This window comes from Hibiscus syriacus, unplaced genomic scaffold (assembly GCF_006381635.1).
Source record: "Hibiscus syriacus cultivar Baekdansim isolate YM2019G1 unplaced genomic scaffold, ASM638163v2 tig00111059_pilon, whole genome shotgun sequence".
NCBI classification, from domain to species: domain Eukaryota; kingdom Viridiplantae; phylum Streptophyta; class Magnoliopsida; order Malvales; family Malvaceae; genus Hibiscus; species Hibiscus syriacus.
The window spans coordinates 1,676,942-1,694,804 of record NW_024062966.1 but is presented as its reverse complement, the minus strand read 5'-3'; the positions used below and the strand labels follow the sequence as shown (position 1 = coordinate 1,694,804).

Sequence of the window (17,863 nt, the reverse complement as noted above, 5' to 3'; positions counted from 1 at the left end):
GAGAAGGCACTTGCAAATTGAGATTATGATTCAGAACTTTTAAGAAAAGAGATTGCTTGTATGATTGCCTTCCATGAATACCCATTGACCATGGTGGAGCATTATTGGTTTCATAGAGTTATAAAAATAGCTTGTCCGAAGTTCAAGGAATATACTCGAAATACAACTAAAAGTGATATCTTCAAGGTTTATGAGAATGAAAAGAAAAAGATGACCAGTACACTTCAAAACAATGATAGCAAAATTGCTATCACCACTAATATGTGGTCGTCAACGCACCAAAAGAAGAGATTTATGGCGATAACAACATATTTCATTGATGATTCATGGATTTTAAGAAGCCAAATTATCAAGTAACGTTGTAATACCTAGCCTTTTATTGTTGCTTAAATTGGGTAGTTAAATTGTCAATTGTATGATTATTTAATAACTGCATTTATCATTTCAATTTTATTTTATTTGATTAGCTTCATGTATGTGCCATGTCTACATACAACTGAAGTGATTTTTTATTTTCTTTCTGAAAGCTTGATGGACTGAAATGTTGATAATAAGGTAATCTACATTGGCTTTGGATAATTGCTCAACAAATGACAAAATGATGAAGTTGATTTGTGGTAAGTTGATACCTAACAGTCTCTGGTTGAACGGAAAATTGTTGCATGTACGTTGTTCCGAACATATTTTGATTTAATAGTTAAGGATGGTTTGAAAATTATTAAAAGCTTTATTGACAATGTTCGTGATTATGTTACTTTTTCGACTGCTAACCCTAAGAGAATTGAAAATTTAAAAACAAAAACTGCTTGTCAGTTGAACATTCATGTGATCACAAAGATAGCATTGGATTGTAGTACTAGGTATTACAACAAGAATTGTAACATTCCAAATATCGGGCCAGTGACCAACATGTAAGAATTCAAAATTTAGTGGTTTAATTGAAATAAATTGAAAATTCAAGGACTAATATTTGGACATTTTGATTAGGATTTGTTATCAAAGATGAGATATTGGAGGGGCATTAAGGTCTTTTTGAAGAAAGGATTTTTATCTTCGCTTTTTAAGGGATATAAACACATGTAGGAAAGGAAGAAGGAAAAATCTGGAACCCCTTTTGTTATCTTCTCTTCCCGTGAGCTCCATTTCAAAGGTAAGTTAATTCAAGCTGTTTGTTTCTTCAAATTTCGGGTTGGTTTTGAAGGGTTGGGTGTTATATAAGCTTAGGGAAAGCTTGTAGGGGACTAAAACAAAAAGATGAGTGAATTAGTGAAGAATTTGTTAAATGGGTTTTGTAGAATGAAGTGTTGACACTAAAACTCGGGCTTTGGGCACCTATGTGATGAATAAAAAGACCCCTAATTGACAAATTTGGCTATCGTCTCCTATAAGGTATAATTGTTTCTTATTCTTCTTCATTGTTTGGTCTTGGGAATCTTGGATTTGGCATTGTCTTATTTGGAATTGAAGGTGCTGTTATTCTCATTTAGTCTTTGACACATTGCTTCATAGCTTAGTTTCTTTTATTTTTCCTATGAAACTGCATACTACTGAAGTCGAGTATATAAAACAAAGTCTCTTTTCAGTTTATTATTATCTTAGCTCTTAGTTGCTCTGGAATTTACTTATTACATAAGTTGTTATTTATTTAGTGACAGAAGACAAAGTTAATCGAAGGGTTGGGATGTATATCAGTTGACTATTAACTTGGTTTGCCCAAGACTTCAGATGTATAAAGAAGTTGGTTTAGCTGCCAGAAGAATGTTATTATGTTTTGAAACTTTTCGTGTAATAGATTTCAGCTGTCTATTACTTTGTAAAATGAAACAAAAAATGATCAGATTTTTGACCTGGTTGAGCTTCCAATGGTCATTGTATGAATAAATGTGATGAACTAGCTGAGTTCTAACTTCTAATGTTCCAGATCATTGATGGGTACATATTTATAAACGAAAGAGTCAGCTGTACAACTAAAACTCGATTACATGATTTTTATGCTAATGAAGAGGTGTTATGAATTTGCTGAGTCCTAATCTTTCAGGTCATTGATGGGTATATATTTATAAAAAAAAGTGAGCTGTACAACTAAAAATATATTTCATGATTTTGATGCCTTATGAAGAGGCCTTTGTTAGTTATTTCCAAGGGTGTTTGCTTAAAACTTTTGAGCTAGAAGTGTGTACACCCTTCAAGAAAATCAAACAGAAATGTAGAGCAATTTAGTGATCTAGATCAACATTCTTCATGCACATCTGTATCAGTTAATCAATACACACACATATACAACAGTCATTTTGAACTAAAAATCATACTGCTCTGGCCCAAAGAGTTGGGATGTAATTTTCACATGGCTACTAATTTGGTCGGCCCAAGACTTAAGATGTAGACGACTAGACGGGAAAGGGTTAGTTGTCAGAATAGTGTTATTATGTTTTGGAACTTTCCATGTGAGATACAATGAAAAATTATCAGGTAATGGACTTGGTTGTGTTTTGATTATGAGTAAAAGTGATGAAATAGTTGGGTTCTAGCCCCTAGATCATTGATACAACTAAAACTCAGTTACTTGATAACGATGCTTTCTGAAGAGGCCTGTGTTAGTAATTTCAAATGGTGTTTGATCAAAAATTTTGAACCATAACCGTAGAACATCCGTAAAATATATATAACATGCCATTTTGAACTTAAAACCTTACCGCTATTTAGCCTTTAAAGAGTGGCTGGTTAAAAGTTGGCTTCTGTGTTTCTCTGTGATAAATATGTTTCTTGAAATATACATGATGCCATGTTTTTTGTCAGCTTTCTCGAATTATCTTCCCCTTTTTAATCTTTGACGTAATGTTTTCTGTGCAGTGGTCCATCCATATTTGATTGGGATCATAATGTTCAAGCTTGGGCTTATCGACGAACTATAACAAATTTGTTGAAACTCTTGGAAATTGAGTTGGAGCAACTGTGCGGTAAACCAGTCAACCTTTCATAGACTTTTGTAGATCCTATGATGTTCGCATAATTTCTACCTTCGAAGCTTATTTCACCATTAAAGCAGCATGCCTCGATTTTCTTCAGCAAACTATATCTCAAGATCCTTAAACTCCCTCATGGGTTGTAATTTTACAAAAAGTAGAATCTGTCCCCAATAAATCATCGTTCAACAGTATGTTAAGACCCATTGCTTTTTCACCCAACTTCTTGATGACCGGTAGTAGCAGCCATTATATCCATTTTACCTGCAACTCTGTTTGCAGATCAGTTATCACATTTCACCCTAGTTGATTGTAGTTTCTCTTGAGAATGTGCATGTCATTGTTCACGTGACAGGTGGCCGAATAAAGTAGCTGGAGAAACTTTAGCGACATGAACTACCAAAGAAAATCCGCTGTCGGACATTTTAGTCAAGGTTTGTGAGCCCAGTCATTATGATTGGTAGCATCAAAGTCACGAATCGTTTGAAGAATTAGGTAAAGACTTGATGGAACACCTTGTCCTTGGCTAGTTCATGTCACTAAAAGTCGGGCATTATTGATGCACTCTTGGGAAAGCTATTTGTCTTCGCCTTGTCAGATGGGGTCTCTCTGCCAAATTTGGACCGAAAAGCAACATAAATTCAGGACAAAAATTGATATGTAAAATGGCCAAAAGCATACAAGATAGCACGCCGAAAGATAAGTGAAGATAAGGCAGGTATGGAATGTATATTTTTAGTGCTTAATTGACGGTCCCTATAATGCTAGCACCAATGATGCATAAAACCAAACATCGTCTCAAGGGCAAATATTCTCAATTTTTCTATTGGCAATTATTTTCAAAATAATACATTTTAAAACATTTTCTTGTGCCAAAATGGTACTTAAATAACATTTTTTTCTTTGTTAAAATGACTCCCTTTTCGCAAAGTACACTTACCTGAAAATGCCATTTGAAAGACTATTTTGTGAGGAGTGTCTTCGCCTCTATGACACACAAGTTATTCGAGTTTTCAATTTTCACATCATTCATAATCAAAATGAAAAGAGAGAAAATTATTAGATAAAAAATTATACGAATTTTATTTAAAAAGAAAAAAACATGTGGGATACGTGCCTAAGACACATAATTGTATGTGTACAAGCACAAATAAATCGAACAACGATAATGAAACGTATGTATAAATTGTCTTCAATCATTTAACGAGTAGGTATTTAGAAGATTATAATTAATCATTTTAAAAGGTTCATATAAACAATATGAAATTTGAGAATATCATGACAATTATTGGTTTTGAGTCGTCACAGACAATTCTTAATCTTGATTAGATTTGTACAAGTTGTTTTCCTTGTGAATACTCAAGATCCTAGTATATAAAAATATCTTTAACTATCGTACCGATACAAGTTTAAAAAAATGTTTTTGGAAGCTCAAAAACTAAGTTAAAAAAAAATGGTTATCATTTTTTCCCATATATATGTGGTAAGGGGAGGTAAGATAGTAGGCTATCCCCAACACCAGGTTGAGAGCAGCTTCCGTAAGAAATCTTCGAATTATGAAATGTCCTCCGTGGGATTTGATCTCACGACCTCAAGGTTAAGAACCTTGCGCTCTACCAAATATGAGATTTTGAAGTGTTTAGATATAGTCTTCTGAAAACATATACATTAAGTGATTGAAGACAAGATACATACACATGTTTATGTCGGCTTGTGAATGTGCAATTATATGTTTCGGACACATATAGTGTTTATTTTTTTAATAATATTTGTACAATTTTTAGTCCTATATTGTGTTTATTTCTATTTAGATTCTAAATGATATTAATGTTTAAAAAATTATCTGAATAATCTATCACTAAAATAAAGACACTTTAACATAATCTTATCTTTGTCGAAAAGGATATTATTTTGATAAAGAAATATTGAAAATATGATTTGGATAAATTAAGCGTGTTGTTTTCATCTATAAAATCCAGTCTTAAAATGATACAGCAAATGTATTATCATTGAAGCAGGTGGACGTTAACGTTATGTAAAGTTTGTGTATTTATGAACATCTATTCTTGGAGTTGTAGAATAGTATATAAAGTTGTACAGCTGCCCTCACCAAGTGAATGGCCTAAAATTGAAACGTCAACTACAAGACAACACCCATCACTCAAAACCCACAACCATAGTCAAACGGTGAATTGAACATGGAAGAAACCATGGAAGAAAACCATATATATATATATACATAATATAATACGTTTGTTTGGACTATATATATGTACACATCGTTGTCTTGGATGGTGATGTCATGGTCAGCAGCAGAATCCTAAGATGAAAGAAACATCCTCATAATATCTCGTCGGTTGTTGCCTAGATTTTTTAAGTGGCGCTCAACCACCACCACAAATCCCCACACCAATTCTCCACCACTCCATCCTCTTTCTTTTCACCCAAGTGATTCGCCCCTACACTGGACCCTAAAGCTGTTTAATCAATTTAAAAATGTATTTAATTAATCTAATTGGCTGGTTTGAGCTAACAAGCTCCTTTGAACCACAATTTCTATTTGAGGATCATAATTTTTTCACTATATTTTATGTGGGCTGATCGATGATTTCGATTGTATTATTGAATTGATAAATGGGAACTTAAACGAGTTTTAAGCCTCATATTTTGAACTGCTTCCACCATCTGATGCTGATGGGCGACCGTCATTTCTACTGTGCACCCAAGGAAAAATAAAAAAAGATATAAATCCATTTGTTTATTGTATTGAATTCTTAGTGGTGCTGGACCGTCAGCTTCCCAGATATTTTGCATAGAAATTATTAAACAAATATCTTCTCCCAGCCAGATGTTTTGAATAAAGTAACTTAAATAAAGCATTACAAAACTCGTGCCAACAAGAAATAGAGAAAGAAAATTCCCCCACAAATACAAACAAAACATGGCCCCTAAATTAACCGTGGGTTCAGGTGAAATTTATTTCAATCAGATTAAAACTACTGATGATAGTTAATATTTTTTCATATTTCTTATCTATTTTGTGATCACCTGTTTTATCATTATATTAAATATTTATTTATGAATAATTAATAAAATTAGTAGTAGTGTTTTCCGTGGTTTAAACCAGTCTTTTTATCAAAAAAATACGATTGAAAAAATACTTTTGGGACAAAACCAAAAATTCAACGGGTGATTTGTGAAAACACTTCAATCACAATAGTAATCTGAGACAACTTATTTTAATCATATAATAAAATAATTTACTTATTAGCTTACCCTACCAAACCAAATATATATACAGAAATAGAATGATGAGAAAAGCAAAATTATGAACTCCAAGAGACATGAATGCTTTTATCCTCCACGGTTTGTTCCAATGTAGAAAAGAAAAAAAAAATCTGGAAGAGCACTGTGATTGGAAATCTTTGGCAAATGGATACACAGTCCAGTTTGGGATGTGGTAATTGCAGTGGGACAATCGGAGGGAGCATTCCGATGACCAAAGTTCTGTCGTAAAATGACCCACACTCAAAGATAAGACTTATGTAGGCACATGAAATGAAATGTCTGTTTACATATTAGGCAATACACAAGTACATGCACTACAATCGTAGCCCAGCTTGCTTGTTTTTAGTAGAAGATGCGTTACAAGTGATCGACAAGCACAATCCTGTCTATGCACAAAATATATTTTAGAGCAACAAAAAAATTGAAATTGGTATTCGTGCCTTGTGATTGTCCAAGGCATTTCACGGACAATTCTGACGCTGTGAAACGATGGATAGTCTGGATGGCCGACCGGCCGGCCGGCCGGCTTTATTAGTGGATGTCGTTCAAAGAAAGGACACAGGCTGCTGCTCCACTTGCTTCGCACACATCCTTTAGGCTGCTAAAGAAACAACATTAATCTGATAAAAGATCACACTTTGTTGTTGCAGTATTTAGCACTCTTGCAATTTCTTGGATTATTAGTACAATTAAACCCACACTACAGGCCTACAGGGGTGTCAACATTCCTATCAATCACTATTGTCAGAGTAGGTTAGAGATCAGAAATAACAGGCAAACCAACTCAAATCGGACAGCTAAGAGATTACAATTACCAACGAATTTTTAAGATTTTTTTTACTGCATTTTCTCATACACTACTTTTTTGTTTTCTCCTAAAGACTCTCCACTCAATCGTGCTTCTCGGACTGAAACTGCACCGGTTTGATCTGTTGTTCTTTCGATCATCTGGAGTTAACCGAAACGGATTCATCCTCTTTTTGTAAACTGTATCTCCGTTTAAGAGATAAACGATCTGGATCGTCCTGTTTAAGAATAATTTTTAAAAGAATTAATAAATTTTGATTTCATGAAAGCGATTAAAAGATCTGAACGAGAGAAACGAAAGGAATCTAAAACTGAACAGATATCAGAAGAGAAAACAAACCTGTGAGTGAAGATCTGAAGCAATTTCTCTCGACCTTTTCAACGATACCAAATTCGTTGATCTAGAGACTTCTCTTTCACCAGCAGAATAATCTCCACCACTAGAAGAACTGGACGCCGGCGGAGGTGTATCCGCTACTTCTGATGACCACGGCACCACCTGATTATCTCCGTCCTCCACATCATCTTCAACTGATACGTCATCATCGGGATCACCTCCTGCATCATCATCATCATCTCCTTCATCGTCGTTGTTGATACCGCCATCACCGTCATTTTCGGCTTCGCTCTCTTCTCGATCGTCGCCGTTAACGCACCTCTCACAGACGGAGACCGTGTGACCGAGCTTGGAACCAGTGGCTCTCCACGGAGTGAGAGACTGGCAACCGTGACAGAGAAGAGACCTCACGTGTCTCGCCACGAGGAAGTTGGCTCCATGGACTACAGCGTCGCAGCCCCAGCACAAACTGGCTTGGTCCGATTCACAATACGTCGTCGCCGTCAACTTGCAGAGCTCACAGCTCTTCATCTCCTTCCTCATTTAAACCAAATCACAGATATATTTCCCCTCGATCGACCAGCGAGTTTCTCCTCCTTTCGTTTTCTCGAAAGAATTCTTACGTTTCTGATTTTCTCTCTCTTGTGTATTACACAAAATAGGCGATTCAGAGAGAGGGAAGAAAAAGAACCAAACAACTTGCAGTGGCTTATAGGAACAGCCTTGCCTTTTGCAAGTTTTCCTTCATAATTCGCAATTAACCAACGACGACTCGCAAGATATTTTTACTTAATTAATTATATTTTTCCTAATTTAAATTATATATATATAGATATACACTACGGGAAAATACCTTTTAACCCCCCGGTTCCTATTTCGAATTATCATCCACTTCATATTATGAATAAACTTGAATGATGAGATTTGATTTATATCAAGACGAAAAAAGAAAGGGGGATAAAATTGTAAATTAGCAAAAGGTACGGAGGAGAAGAAAATTTGGTCTGTGGGAGTCTAGGGTTTTTTGTGTGAAGAGGAAGTGGAAAGGCAAAGGGTGTGGCTTGACATAGTGCCAGGTGTCACAAAGTAAGAGAGCAAGATCTTGTGTGGTGCAACGCGTTGGAATGCTTTGGGCTTCTACTGGTCAGCTGCATTTGGTTGAACTCAATTTTTTTTTTCATTTTATATATTCTAAATTCAAATAAAATAATAGTATTTAAAAAGTAGCAACTAGCACGACAGGTCTTTGGGTTAGACGGTGACGTGTCGGTCGGGAGTGGAGATTCAGATTCGCTTAGCTGGCATTTATCCGAAGCAGAGCTGAGGTTAATCCACGTGGCGGCCAAATGATTTTGGGGATATCGTTCGGGTCCCGCAATATCGGCGATATTTTCATTTTTGCGCAGTGGAGTGGACAGCAATCAATTGCGTTAAGCTTATTTAATATTTTACCAAATTAATCGCTTGATGCGATTTTCATTACCATAATAATACGATTGGGTTTGGCGATTTTTCGGTTTTCCAAAGAGTGTGATGAGAAAATAATAAAATATCTTTTAGAAAATAGTAAATTTTGTAAATAGAAAGATTTTTAAGATAACTGTTAATACTGGGTTTGCATTCGCAATTCTCATCCTCTCAATTCAAATCAAATATATTTGGGAGGAGAATAATATTTTTAGGTAAATATAATAAACGATAAATCATAATATTGGTCATCAATCTATTACTTTTTTTCTTATTTTATTATCAAACTATTTTTAATATTTTTTTATTAATATGAAATAAATACAAGATAGCATTTGTTCTAAGATAATTTTTAACCCTTTAACATTGAATCCTTACATGGATGACATTTATGATATTCAAATTCGGGTATTTAAAAAATAACAATTATTTTTAGTATTTTTTTAAAATCCACATAATTGTGGATGTAAGAGTGATTTGCCCATTCTGAAATTTAATTCTCTTTATTTATTATTCATTTTATTTACTTGACAATCTTAAAATTTTATTTTTATCTATTTCATACAATAAATTTCTCTTATTAATAAGTATATATTCACATTAAAAATTTTGTGGATCCGTCGCTGAAACTACGTTCTCTAGATCTAAAATGAAGGCTCGTTAATTTTTCTCTAAAACCTATAATTATATTAAATTGTAAGTGAGACATTGCTAATTAAAGTTATCTAATGAGTGCACATTGCTAATTGTAAGCGAAAATCGGGATGACGATTTAGCTTTAACTGACCCGAAATTTTGAAGATGCTCAACTGGATGATAAACTTGACAATCAATTCTGTGAAAGGCATATTGCAATAGGTATTCACGAAGATCCAGTTTGTTCTGGTGTTTCAACTCCAGTCCAGTTACGGATGTTTCACTAGAATCATGCCACAGTTCATTTGCTGCTCCTACTCCCACTGCAACAGACATTCAGCGAAGAAATATGGTGAATACAATCTTAGAAAACTAGAAAGAAGCAAAGGCAATGAATTTGAAACACAAGATAAATCCATGACGAGTGAGAGGCTATTAATACAAGAGAGAGAGAGTGCGATTTGTAACTACTCTAACCACTTCACTACTCTCAAGAACCCGTGCAGACTACCACTCAAGATAGTGGGCTGCTTACATCATTCCATGCACAAACACAATACTCTAACATTCACCACAGTTCAGTTCCTTTTATGAATTGCTGCCTGATTCGCAAGCAAGTCGATTGGTTGTCATGAACAAGAGTATCACTTACTGGAGATCATGGCGGGGTCAGGTGAAATCTTTGAATTACTCAACAACTTGAATTTTAGTTCACATACATGAAAGTCTGGTGATGAATCTCACGGGACATTTGCAGTATTAGAAGTTCGATTTGTTGAAAAATACCTCTGATTTTTTATATATATTCAAATGCATACAGAATACACATATATATAGTATTAACAATAAGGTAACTGCTCCTAACTAATTTCTAACTAATCTCTAACAGCATAACAATTTCCTTCCAACTAATTTCCCTATGCTCAACACTCCCCCTCAAGTTGGGTTGTAAAATACATCTTTTACTCCCAACTTGGATAAAAGATATTCATGCTATGAAACTCCAAGGGCCTTTGTTAAGACATCTGCTTGTTGCTCTGAAGTTGGAATAAACTCTGTCTGAATCAGTCCCTTTTGAATCTTTTCCCTTATAAAGTGACAATCAATCTCTATGTGCTTTGTTCTCTCATGAAACACTGGATTGGCTGCAATATGCAAAGTAGCCTTATTGTCATTGTAAATTTTTGCTGGCTGATTATTGTTGACTCCAAGGTCTTTTAGCAACCCCTTCAACCAAACAAGCTCTGAAGTAGTCATGGCCATACTCCTGTATTCAGTTTCTGCTGATGACCTTGCTATAGTGCTCTGTTTTTTTTACTTTCATGACACCAATGATTCTCCCAGCTTAATAAAGAACCATGTTACTGACTTTCTTATCATGGGACAGGTTACCCAGTCTGAGTCACAACTTGCCATGAGATGACAACTGCTCGAGGCCTTCAGTATAATCCCTAAACCAGGATTCTTCTTAATGTATCTCACCACTCTAAGAGCTGCTTCCATGTGCTCCCTCTTGGGTTGATGCATAAACTGACTTAAATGCTGAACTGAAAAAGCTATGTCTGGTCTTGTATGTGTTAAATACAACAACCTTCCAATAAGCCTATGAAATTATCCTTTATTGGCCAGCTGATCCTTTTCTACATTCTGATGTTGCTGAAATGAACTATCATAGTCTACTGTAGTAAGTTTGGTATTCTGCTCCAAAGGAGTTGTTGTAGGTTTTGCACCACTAATTCTAGTATCTTGAATCAGCTTAAGAGCATATTTCCTCTGATTTAGAAGTATTCCTTCCTTTGATCTCAAAACTTCTAGACCAAGGAAGTACTTCAACTCACCCAAGTCTTTCATTTTGAAACTTCTATGCAAAACCTCTTTCAATTCTGCAATCATCTTTACATTATTTCCAGTAATCATCAAATCATCAACATAGACTAAAAGTATCACAGTATTAGTCCCATGCTTCTTAGTAAACAAAGAATAATCATATCTACCCTGATCATACCCTGCTAAAAGTAGAGATTCTGTAAGTTTAGCATTCCACTGTCTTGAGGCTTGCTTTAAACCATAAAGGGACTTTTGTAGTCTACATACCATATTCTTCCCCTGACTACAAAACCCTTGAGGTAATTCCATATAAACTTCTTCATGCAAGTCCCCTTGCAGGAAGGCATTATTAACATCCATCTGCCATAAGGGCCAATCAAAAATAGCAACAAGAGCAAGTATAAAGTGAACCGTTGTAAGTTTAGCAACAGGTGAGAAGGTTTCTACAAAGTTAACCCCTTCCCTCTGATTATAACCCTTAGCTACAAGTCTTGCCTTGAACCTCTCAACCTCTCCCGAGGCTAAACACCCACTTACACCCAATGCACACTTTTCCTAGAGGCAAAGGAACAAGATACCAGGTTTTATTTAATTCAAGTGCATGAATTTCCTCCTGTATGGCTTTAACCCATCGAGAGTCAGTTTGGGCTTCTTGAAAGTTTTTGGGTTCAAGAGAATGAGAATCAGAAAGTACAAATGATTGTGTATGAGATGGTAAATGAGAATAAGAAACATGATTAGAGATAGGATACTGACCTGGAAAAGAAGTGGATTGGCAGGTATGAACAAAATCATTTAACCAAGATGGAGGTTTAGAAACTCTAGAAGACACCCTAGTAGAGACTGTACTGGGAACAGAAATAGGAGGAATAATGTCTGTAGCTATATCTGCTGAAGCATTAGGAAGATCTATTGAATTAGAAGATAAAGGAGCAATGGAAGATTCTGAAGAATGTTGTGGTAGAACTGAATCTGAAGATGAAGTTGGACTGATTTGTGGAGGAAATGAAAGTTGTAAAAAATCAAAATCATAAATGGTAGGGTTAGGTGGGAAAAAAGAATGATCAGAAGATGTAAACTTAAAAGGAAATATATCTTCATGAAAAATAACATCTCGATTAACAAAAAAGGTTTTTGATTCAAGATTAAAGAGAATGTAACCTTTTTGAGTAGCAGAATAACCAAAAAAGACTGAAGGAATAGCTTTTGAAGAGAACTTGTCACTATAGTGTGGCTTAGTTGCATAACATAAACAACCAAATACTTTGAGATGAGATAGATTTGGCGGTTTTTTATAAAGCATTTCAAACGGTGTCTTCCATTGAATCACAGAAGATGAAAGTCTGTTGATGATGTAACAAGCAGTAAGAACACACTCACCCCAAAACTTTAGAGGAACATTAGACTGAAAACGTAAAGCACATGCAACTTCTAGAACATGTCTATGTTTTCTTCCAGCAACCCCATTTTGCTGAGGGGTGCCAACATAAGAACTTTGATGAACAAGGCCAAGAGAAGAAAAAAAAAAGAGAACACTCAGAGTTAAAATATTCAGAACCATTGTCACTCCTAATTATTTTGACTGAAGCAGAGAACTGAGTTTTAACTAAAGAAAGAAATTGTTTAAGGGATGAAATAGCATCATTCTTATGCTTCAACAGATACAACCAAGTCATTCTAGAATGATCATCAACAATAGTTAAAAAGAAACGATGACCACTATGTGTAGAAACCCTGTATGCACCCCACAAATCGATATGAATAAGCTGAAATGGAATAGATGACCTAGAAGTGCTCACAGGGAAAGGTAACCAAGGTTGTTTAGCTAAAGGAAAAACAGGACATTTGTGAACTAAATATTGCTGAAAATTAACAGATTGCAAAAAACCTATTTTATTCATCTTAGAAAAGGCAACATGCCTAATCTAGCATGCCAAATACAAGTATTTGAGATGGCAGAAGCCATACAAGAAGTAGTAAAAGAAAGTTGATTCAAATCAGAAGACAAACCAAAATCAAACGAAGACTCAAAAAAATATAAGCCTCTAGATTCCCTACCAATCCCCTTCATCTTTCCAGTGGAGAGATCCTGCAGAAGACAAAAGCCAGGATAAAAGATGAGGCAGCATCCAAGATCATGAGTAAGCCAAGACACTGAGAGTAAATTGTGTTTAAACTGTGGAACTAACAAGATATTTTCAAGTTTATAGTATGGAGTAAGAAAACAAGAACCAAGGTGAGTAACAGGTACATGTTTACCATCAGGAAGATTTATGAAACGTGTGGAGGAATCACAAGGAGTGAGACAATCCAAACTCTTAAAATCATATAAAATATGGTTTGTTGCCCTTGTGTCAATAATCCATTAGATTGTAAGTAATTGTTAGGAAAAATACTTGCAAAATTAATAGCAGAATCTGCAGAGGATGACTTGTTCAAGAGCTGCAGAATTTGATTGTATTGCTCCTGAGTAAATACTGGAGCAGAAGAAACATGAACAGAATGATTAGAAGAAGGCATAGAGTCAATAGAAATGCTCGAATTTGCCTCAGTACTGGAAAATCCTTTCTTTTTTGTGAACTTGTAATTCGGAGGAAACCCGATCAATAGATAGCATTAATCCTTCTTATGACCTTTAACTTTGCAGTAATCACAGATTCCAGAAAACTGTTTACGTTCAGAAAAAGCAGTAGAATTGGAAAACAAATCTACCGTATCATGCGCAGCAACCACAGATAGATAGGACCTTTGAGATTCTTCTTGAATCAACATAGAATAGGCTTGATTCACCATTGGCAGAGGTTGCATGAGCAAAATCTGACTGTGAATTGCCGAATAGGAATCACTTAGACCCATCAAAAACTGAAATAGCTTCTGCTGAACGAGATGCTTCATGTTCTGCTGGGAAACTTCACAATCACAGGCAGTGAAGGGGATTAAGGACTCATATTCGTCCCACAGCATCTTCAAACGAGTGAAGAATCCAGAAACAATGGATTCACCTTGACACAGAGTAGCAATCTCACGATGCAAAAAAAAGATACGAGAACCATCTACCTTATCAAACCTTTCTTGTAGATCATTCCAAACAGAAGCCGCACTGGAAGCAAACACCAGCCCAGCCGATATATCTTTGCTAACAGCGTTCAGAATCCAAGATAAAACCACTGCATTGCATCGATCCCATTGCACTTGTAAAGTATCGCTGTAAGCACTACGCTGACAAGAACCGTCAATAAACCCTAACTTGTTTTTGGCCAGCAATGCAATCTTCATCGAGGGACTCCATATGCTGTAGTTTTCCAATCTAATGAGCGGCTGAGAGACAAGCAGAAGGCCAAGCATATTAGACGGATGGAGGTACAACAGATGAGTGAAATCGATTTCCTCGGCAGAAGGCATTTTGAGAGGAAAAAGAGGAAATGAAATTGGGTAAAAAATGAAATAAACTGAGGGTGAGTAGAAAGAAGGAGAATAACAAGAGCATGCCAAAAAATGAAAAAAGCAAAAGATAGAGGACCGAGATTAGGCTGATACCATGTTGAAAAAATACCTCTGATTTTTTATATATATTCAAATGCATACAGAATACACATATATATAGTATTAACAATAAGGTAACTGCTCCTAACTAATTTCTAACTAATCTCTAACAACATAACAATTTCCTTTCAACTAATTTCCCTATGCTCAACACGATTCAAAGATGAAAAACAGATCATTGATATGGTGGGAGCCAAGAGATAGATGCAGTAAGTACAATTACTGCTGGCACCTGTAACGTCAACAAGTTACCATGCAAATGTTTACCTGGTTTCAAACCTAAACTCCCACATAAATGAAATGCTGGAGACTTTGGAGAAGGTTGCTCCAGAAACTCTGTATCACACGGGGATTACTTCTTGAGCTTGAAAAGGATGAAATTGGAATATCCAGAATTACCGTTCCATGTTGATGATGAGAAAGCCTGTGAGGCCGAATGCCTCAGTAAAAACCAGTGACTAGAATATTCAGTAAATGCCAGTGACGCTAATAGGCAACTTTCATGTCTAACATGGACAGATGAACTCAAAAATATTCAAGACGACCAAGTGACAATTGTCGTTTTGTTGTCAAAATAATTCCTTATTATCAATCAATAAATTAAGGAAATGCGTAGCAAGGAGAAGTAAGGGTCGATTCCACAGGGACTTAGAAAATTATAAATTTCTATCTGAATTATTTATGCCAGGCGTGAAACAGTAAAAATTGGGGGGATTTTAATAAAAGATAATAAAGTGATTAAATAAAAGTAATTAAAATAAAAATAAGAAGGTGAAGATTGTGAATAAATACGGTAAAAGTAGCCTCAAGCTCCGCTTTGATTCAATTTCCTTTAGATCATCGAATGAGATTTTCTCTTCGGGATTCACGTCGGTTACTTTGCCTACAAGGGCTATCCTTGTGACTCTATCTTGTATACCGAATACCCAAGGCAATCTTTGATTCCGGCTTCGGTAGTTGATTCTAACAACATCTATTGTCGTAGATCAAATACCGTTTAAGTTCGTGGCGACCGACTCGAATTGTTGTTTCTATAACCGTCAATTCCGATCTCAATTCCCTCTTGGCGAAGCTATCTCGCCAAGTGTGTTCCCAGAGCCGAATCTTCCTCCCACACGTTTAATCGCAACAACCTCTTGACCAAAGTCAATCTTCGATTTTGAAAACCGTTTTGATTTTGAAAAATAAGCGCAGAGATTGAGAGAGAGATTCCGAAGATATTAAGGGACCGTTTCAATTCTCCCGTTGGAATTGAATCATCGCGACAGCTCTCGGCTTATGAAAAGTTTAGCTAAGCATGACAAAAGTCATACTTAGCATAAAAATAAAACTTGAAAATAAAGAAAAATAAAAAAAAGAACTTGAAAAAGAAAAGAGAAAACTTTTATAAAAACTAGAGAAAAGAAGAATGTATTCTGAATGATGATTTTAGGCTTACCCCAAGTGGGTATTTATAGCCTCTCAAAGCCTAAAGGATAAGCAAAGAAAATAATAAAATAATATAAAAGATAATTGTTTTTAAATTTAAATTCAAACTTAAACTAGTCTCCTAATGCAACTCTACTCGTCAATCTTCCAGAAGGCGTGCGGAAGAAGTCTTCTAGAAACCGTCGCTGACTGGACCTTCTAGAAACTGCCACGTCATACCGCGTCGTGCCCAGAGTCATGCCCATGTCTCCAGCCGTGACCAAATAATAAAAAAATGCAGAATTCGCCCGTTTTGTCACAAATTCTGGAAAACAATGACCTGTACGAAAACAAGCACAACACGACCAAATCAACAGCAATAAATCCACAAAACCGAAGAAATAACGAGCAAATATTAACTATTCTGAACACTCATCACCAAGTTGATGGCTACGATCTATATGTCTATTTGCCACAGTCGGATTTAGGTACTTTACTCTTCACTTTTACCATAGATCAATACTTCTTTTTTATTGGCTAATTTAGTGCACTACAGATTCTATAGACAATCTGCATACTATTTTAACAAATGCAGCAACAAAGGCTAATGACTATGATCCCAGGGTAAATTTCCAGGAGGTCAAGAAATAGCTATACAGAGGCTGGAGAGTGTTTCCAGACAGGGCTTGGATGAATTCAATAATGAAGTTGTGTTGATTGCTAAACTTCAACACCAGGATCTTGTGAGGCTATTAGGCTACTGCATACAAGTAGAGGAAAAGATTCTACTGTATGAATATATGCCCAACAAAAGCTTAGACTCTTTCATATTTGGTTAGTCATTGAAACCCTGTCTTATGCAAACCAGGTTGACTGTTTTATTTTACAAAACATAGAGAAACAATATCTGATATACACACGGTTCAATATCATTTGGGAGTCGTTAGAGGACTGCTTTATCTTCACCAAGATTTTAGACTGAGAATCATCCACAGAGATTTGAAAACTAGTTACATATTACTAGACGAAGAGATGGATCCAAAAATATCCAATTTCACCATCGCACGGATGATCCAAGGAAAACAAACTGAAGGAAGCACAAGAAGAGTAGTTGGTACATAGTGAGTTCCTAACTTTGTTTATTTGCAGCAGCACAAATCAGTTCCTTTTTTCCATCTGTATATCTAATCGTACAGATTGTTTTGAAATACAGCGAATATATGACGCCGAGATATTCATTAAACGAGGTTTTCTTGATAAAATCAGATGTTTTCAGTTTCGATGTAGTGATGCTCGAGATCATTAGCGGAAAAAGAATGTGAGGTTTTATCACGTGGAAAATACACCAAGCCTAATTGCTTATGCAAGTAGAGATGAACGTTTCATTCTACTGACATCCGTCGTTTTGATGTCAAATAAATTCTTTATTCTCATTCAATAAATAAAAGAAATACGTAGTAAAGAAAAGTAAGAGTCGATTCCACAGGGACTTAGAAAATTATAAATTTTTGTCTGATTTATTAATGCCAGGCGTGAAATAGTAAAAATGAGGGACAATTTTGGTAAAAATATATTAAAATAATAAAAG

At 35.5% G+C, this 17,863-nt stretch overlaps 1 protein-coding gene and 1 long non-coding RNA gene across 3 annotated transcripts; one reads left to right on the top strand and one right to left on the bottom strand.

Moving 5' to 3' along the window:
• Positions 1-1,097: 1,097 nt before the first annotated feature.
• LOC120151505 lies at positions 1,098-3,247 on the top strand. Of its 2 annotated transcripts, none has more exons than XR_005518619.1 (3): positions 1,098-1,150; positions 1,296-1,467; positions 2,851-3,247. It is a non-coding gene; the product is annotated as an uncharacterized LOC120151505 (long non-coding RNA). The 2 variants fall into 2 exon arrangements; XR_005518620.1 differs by having other exon boundaries at positions 1,296-1,389; positions 2,851-3,241.
• Positions 3,248-7,122: 3,875 nt separating this feature from the next.
• Positions 7,123-14,584, bottom strand: LOC120151537 (zinc finger protein CONSTANS-LIKE 4-like). Its single transcript, XM_039163954.1, has 4 exons — positions 14,573-14,584; positions 12,509-12,516; positions 7,399-7,953; positions 7,123-7,276 (listed from the first exon to the last, which is right to left on the bottom strand). Exons 3-4 carry the CDS (start codon positions 7,936-7,938, stop codon positions 7,196-7,198), a joined length of 621 nt encoding a protein of 206 aa, XP_039019885.1. The 5' UTR covers positions 7,939-7,953; positions 12,509-12,516; positions 14,573-14,584; the 3' UTR covers positions 7,123-7,195.
• Positions 14,585-17,863: the final 3,279 nt, after the last annotated feature.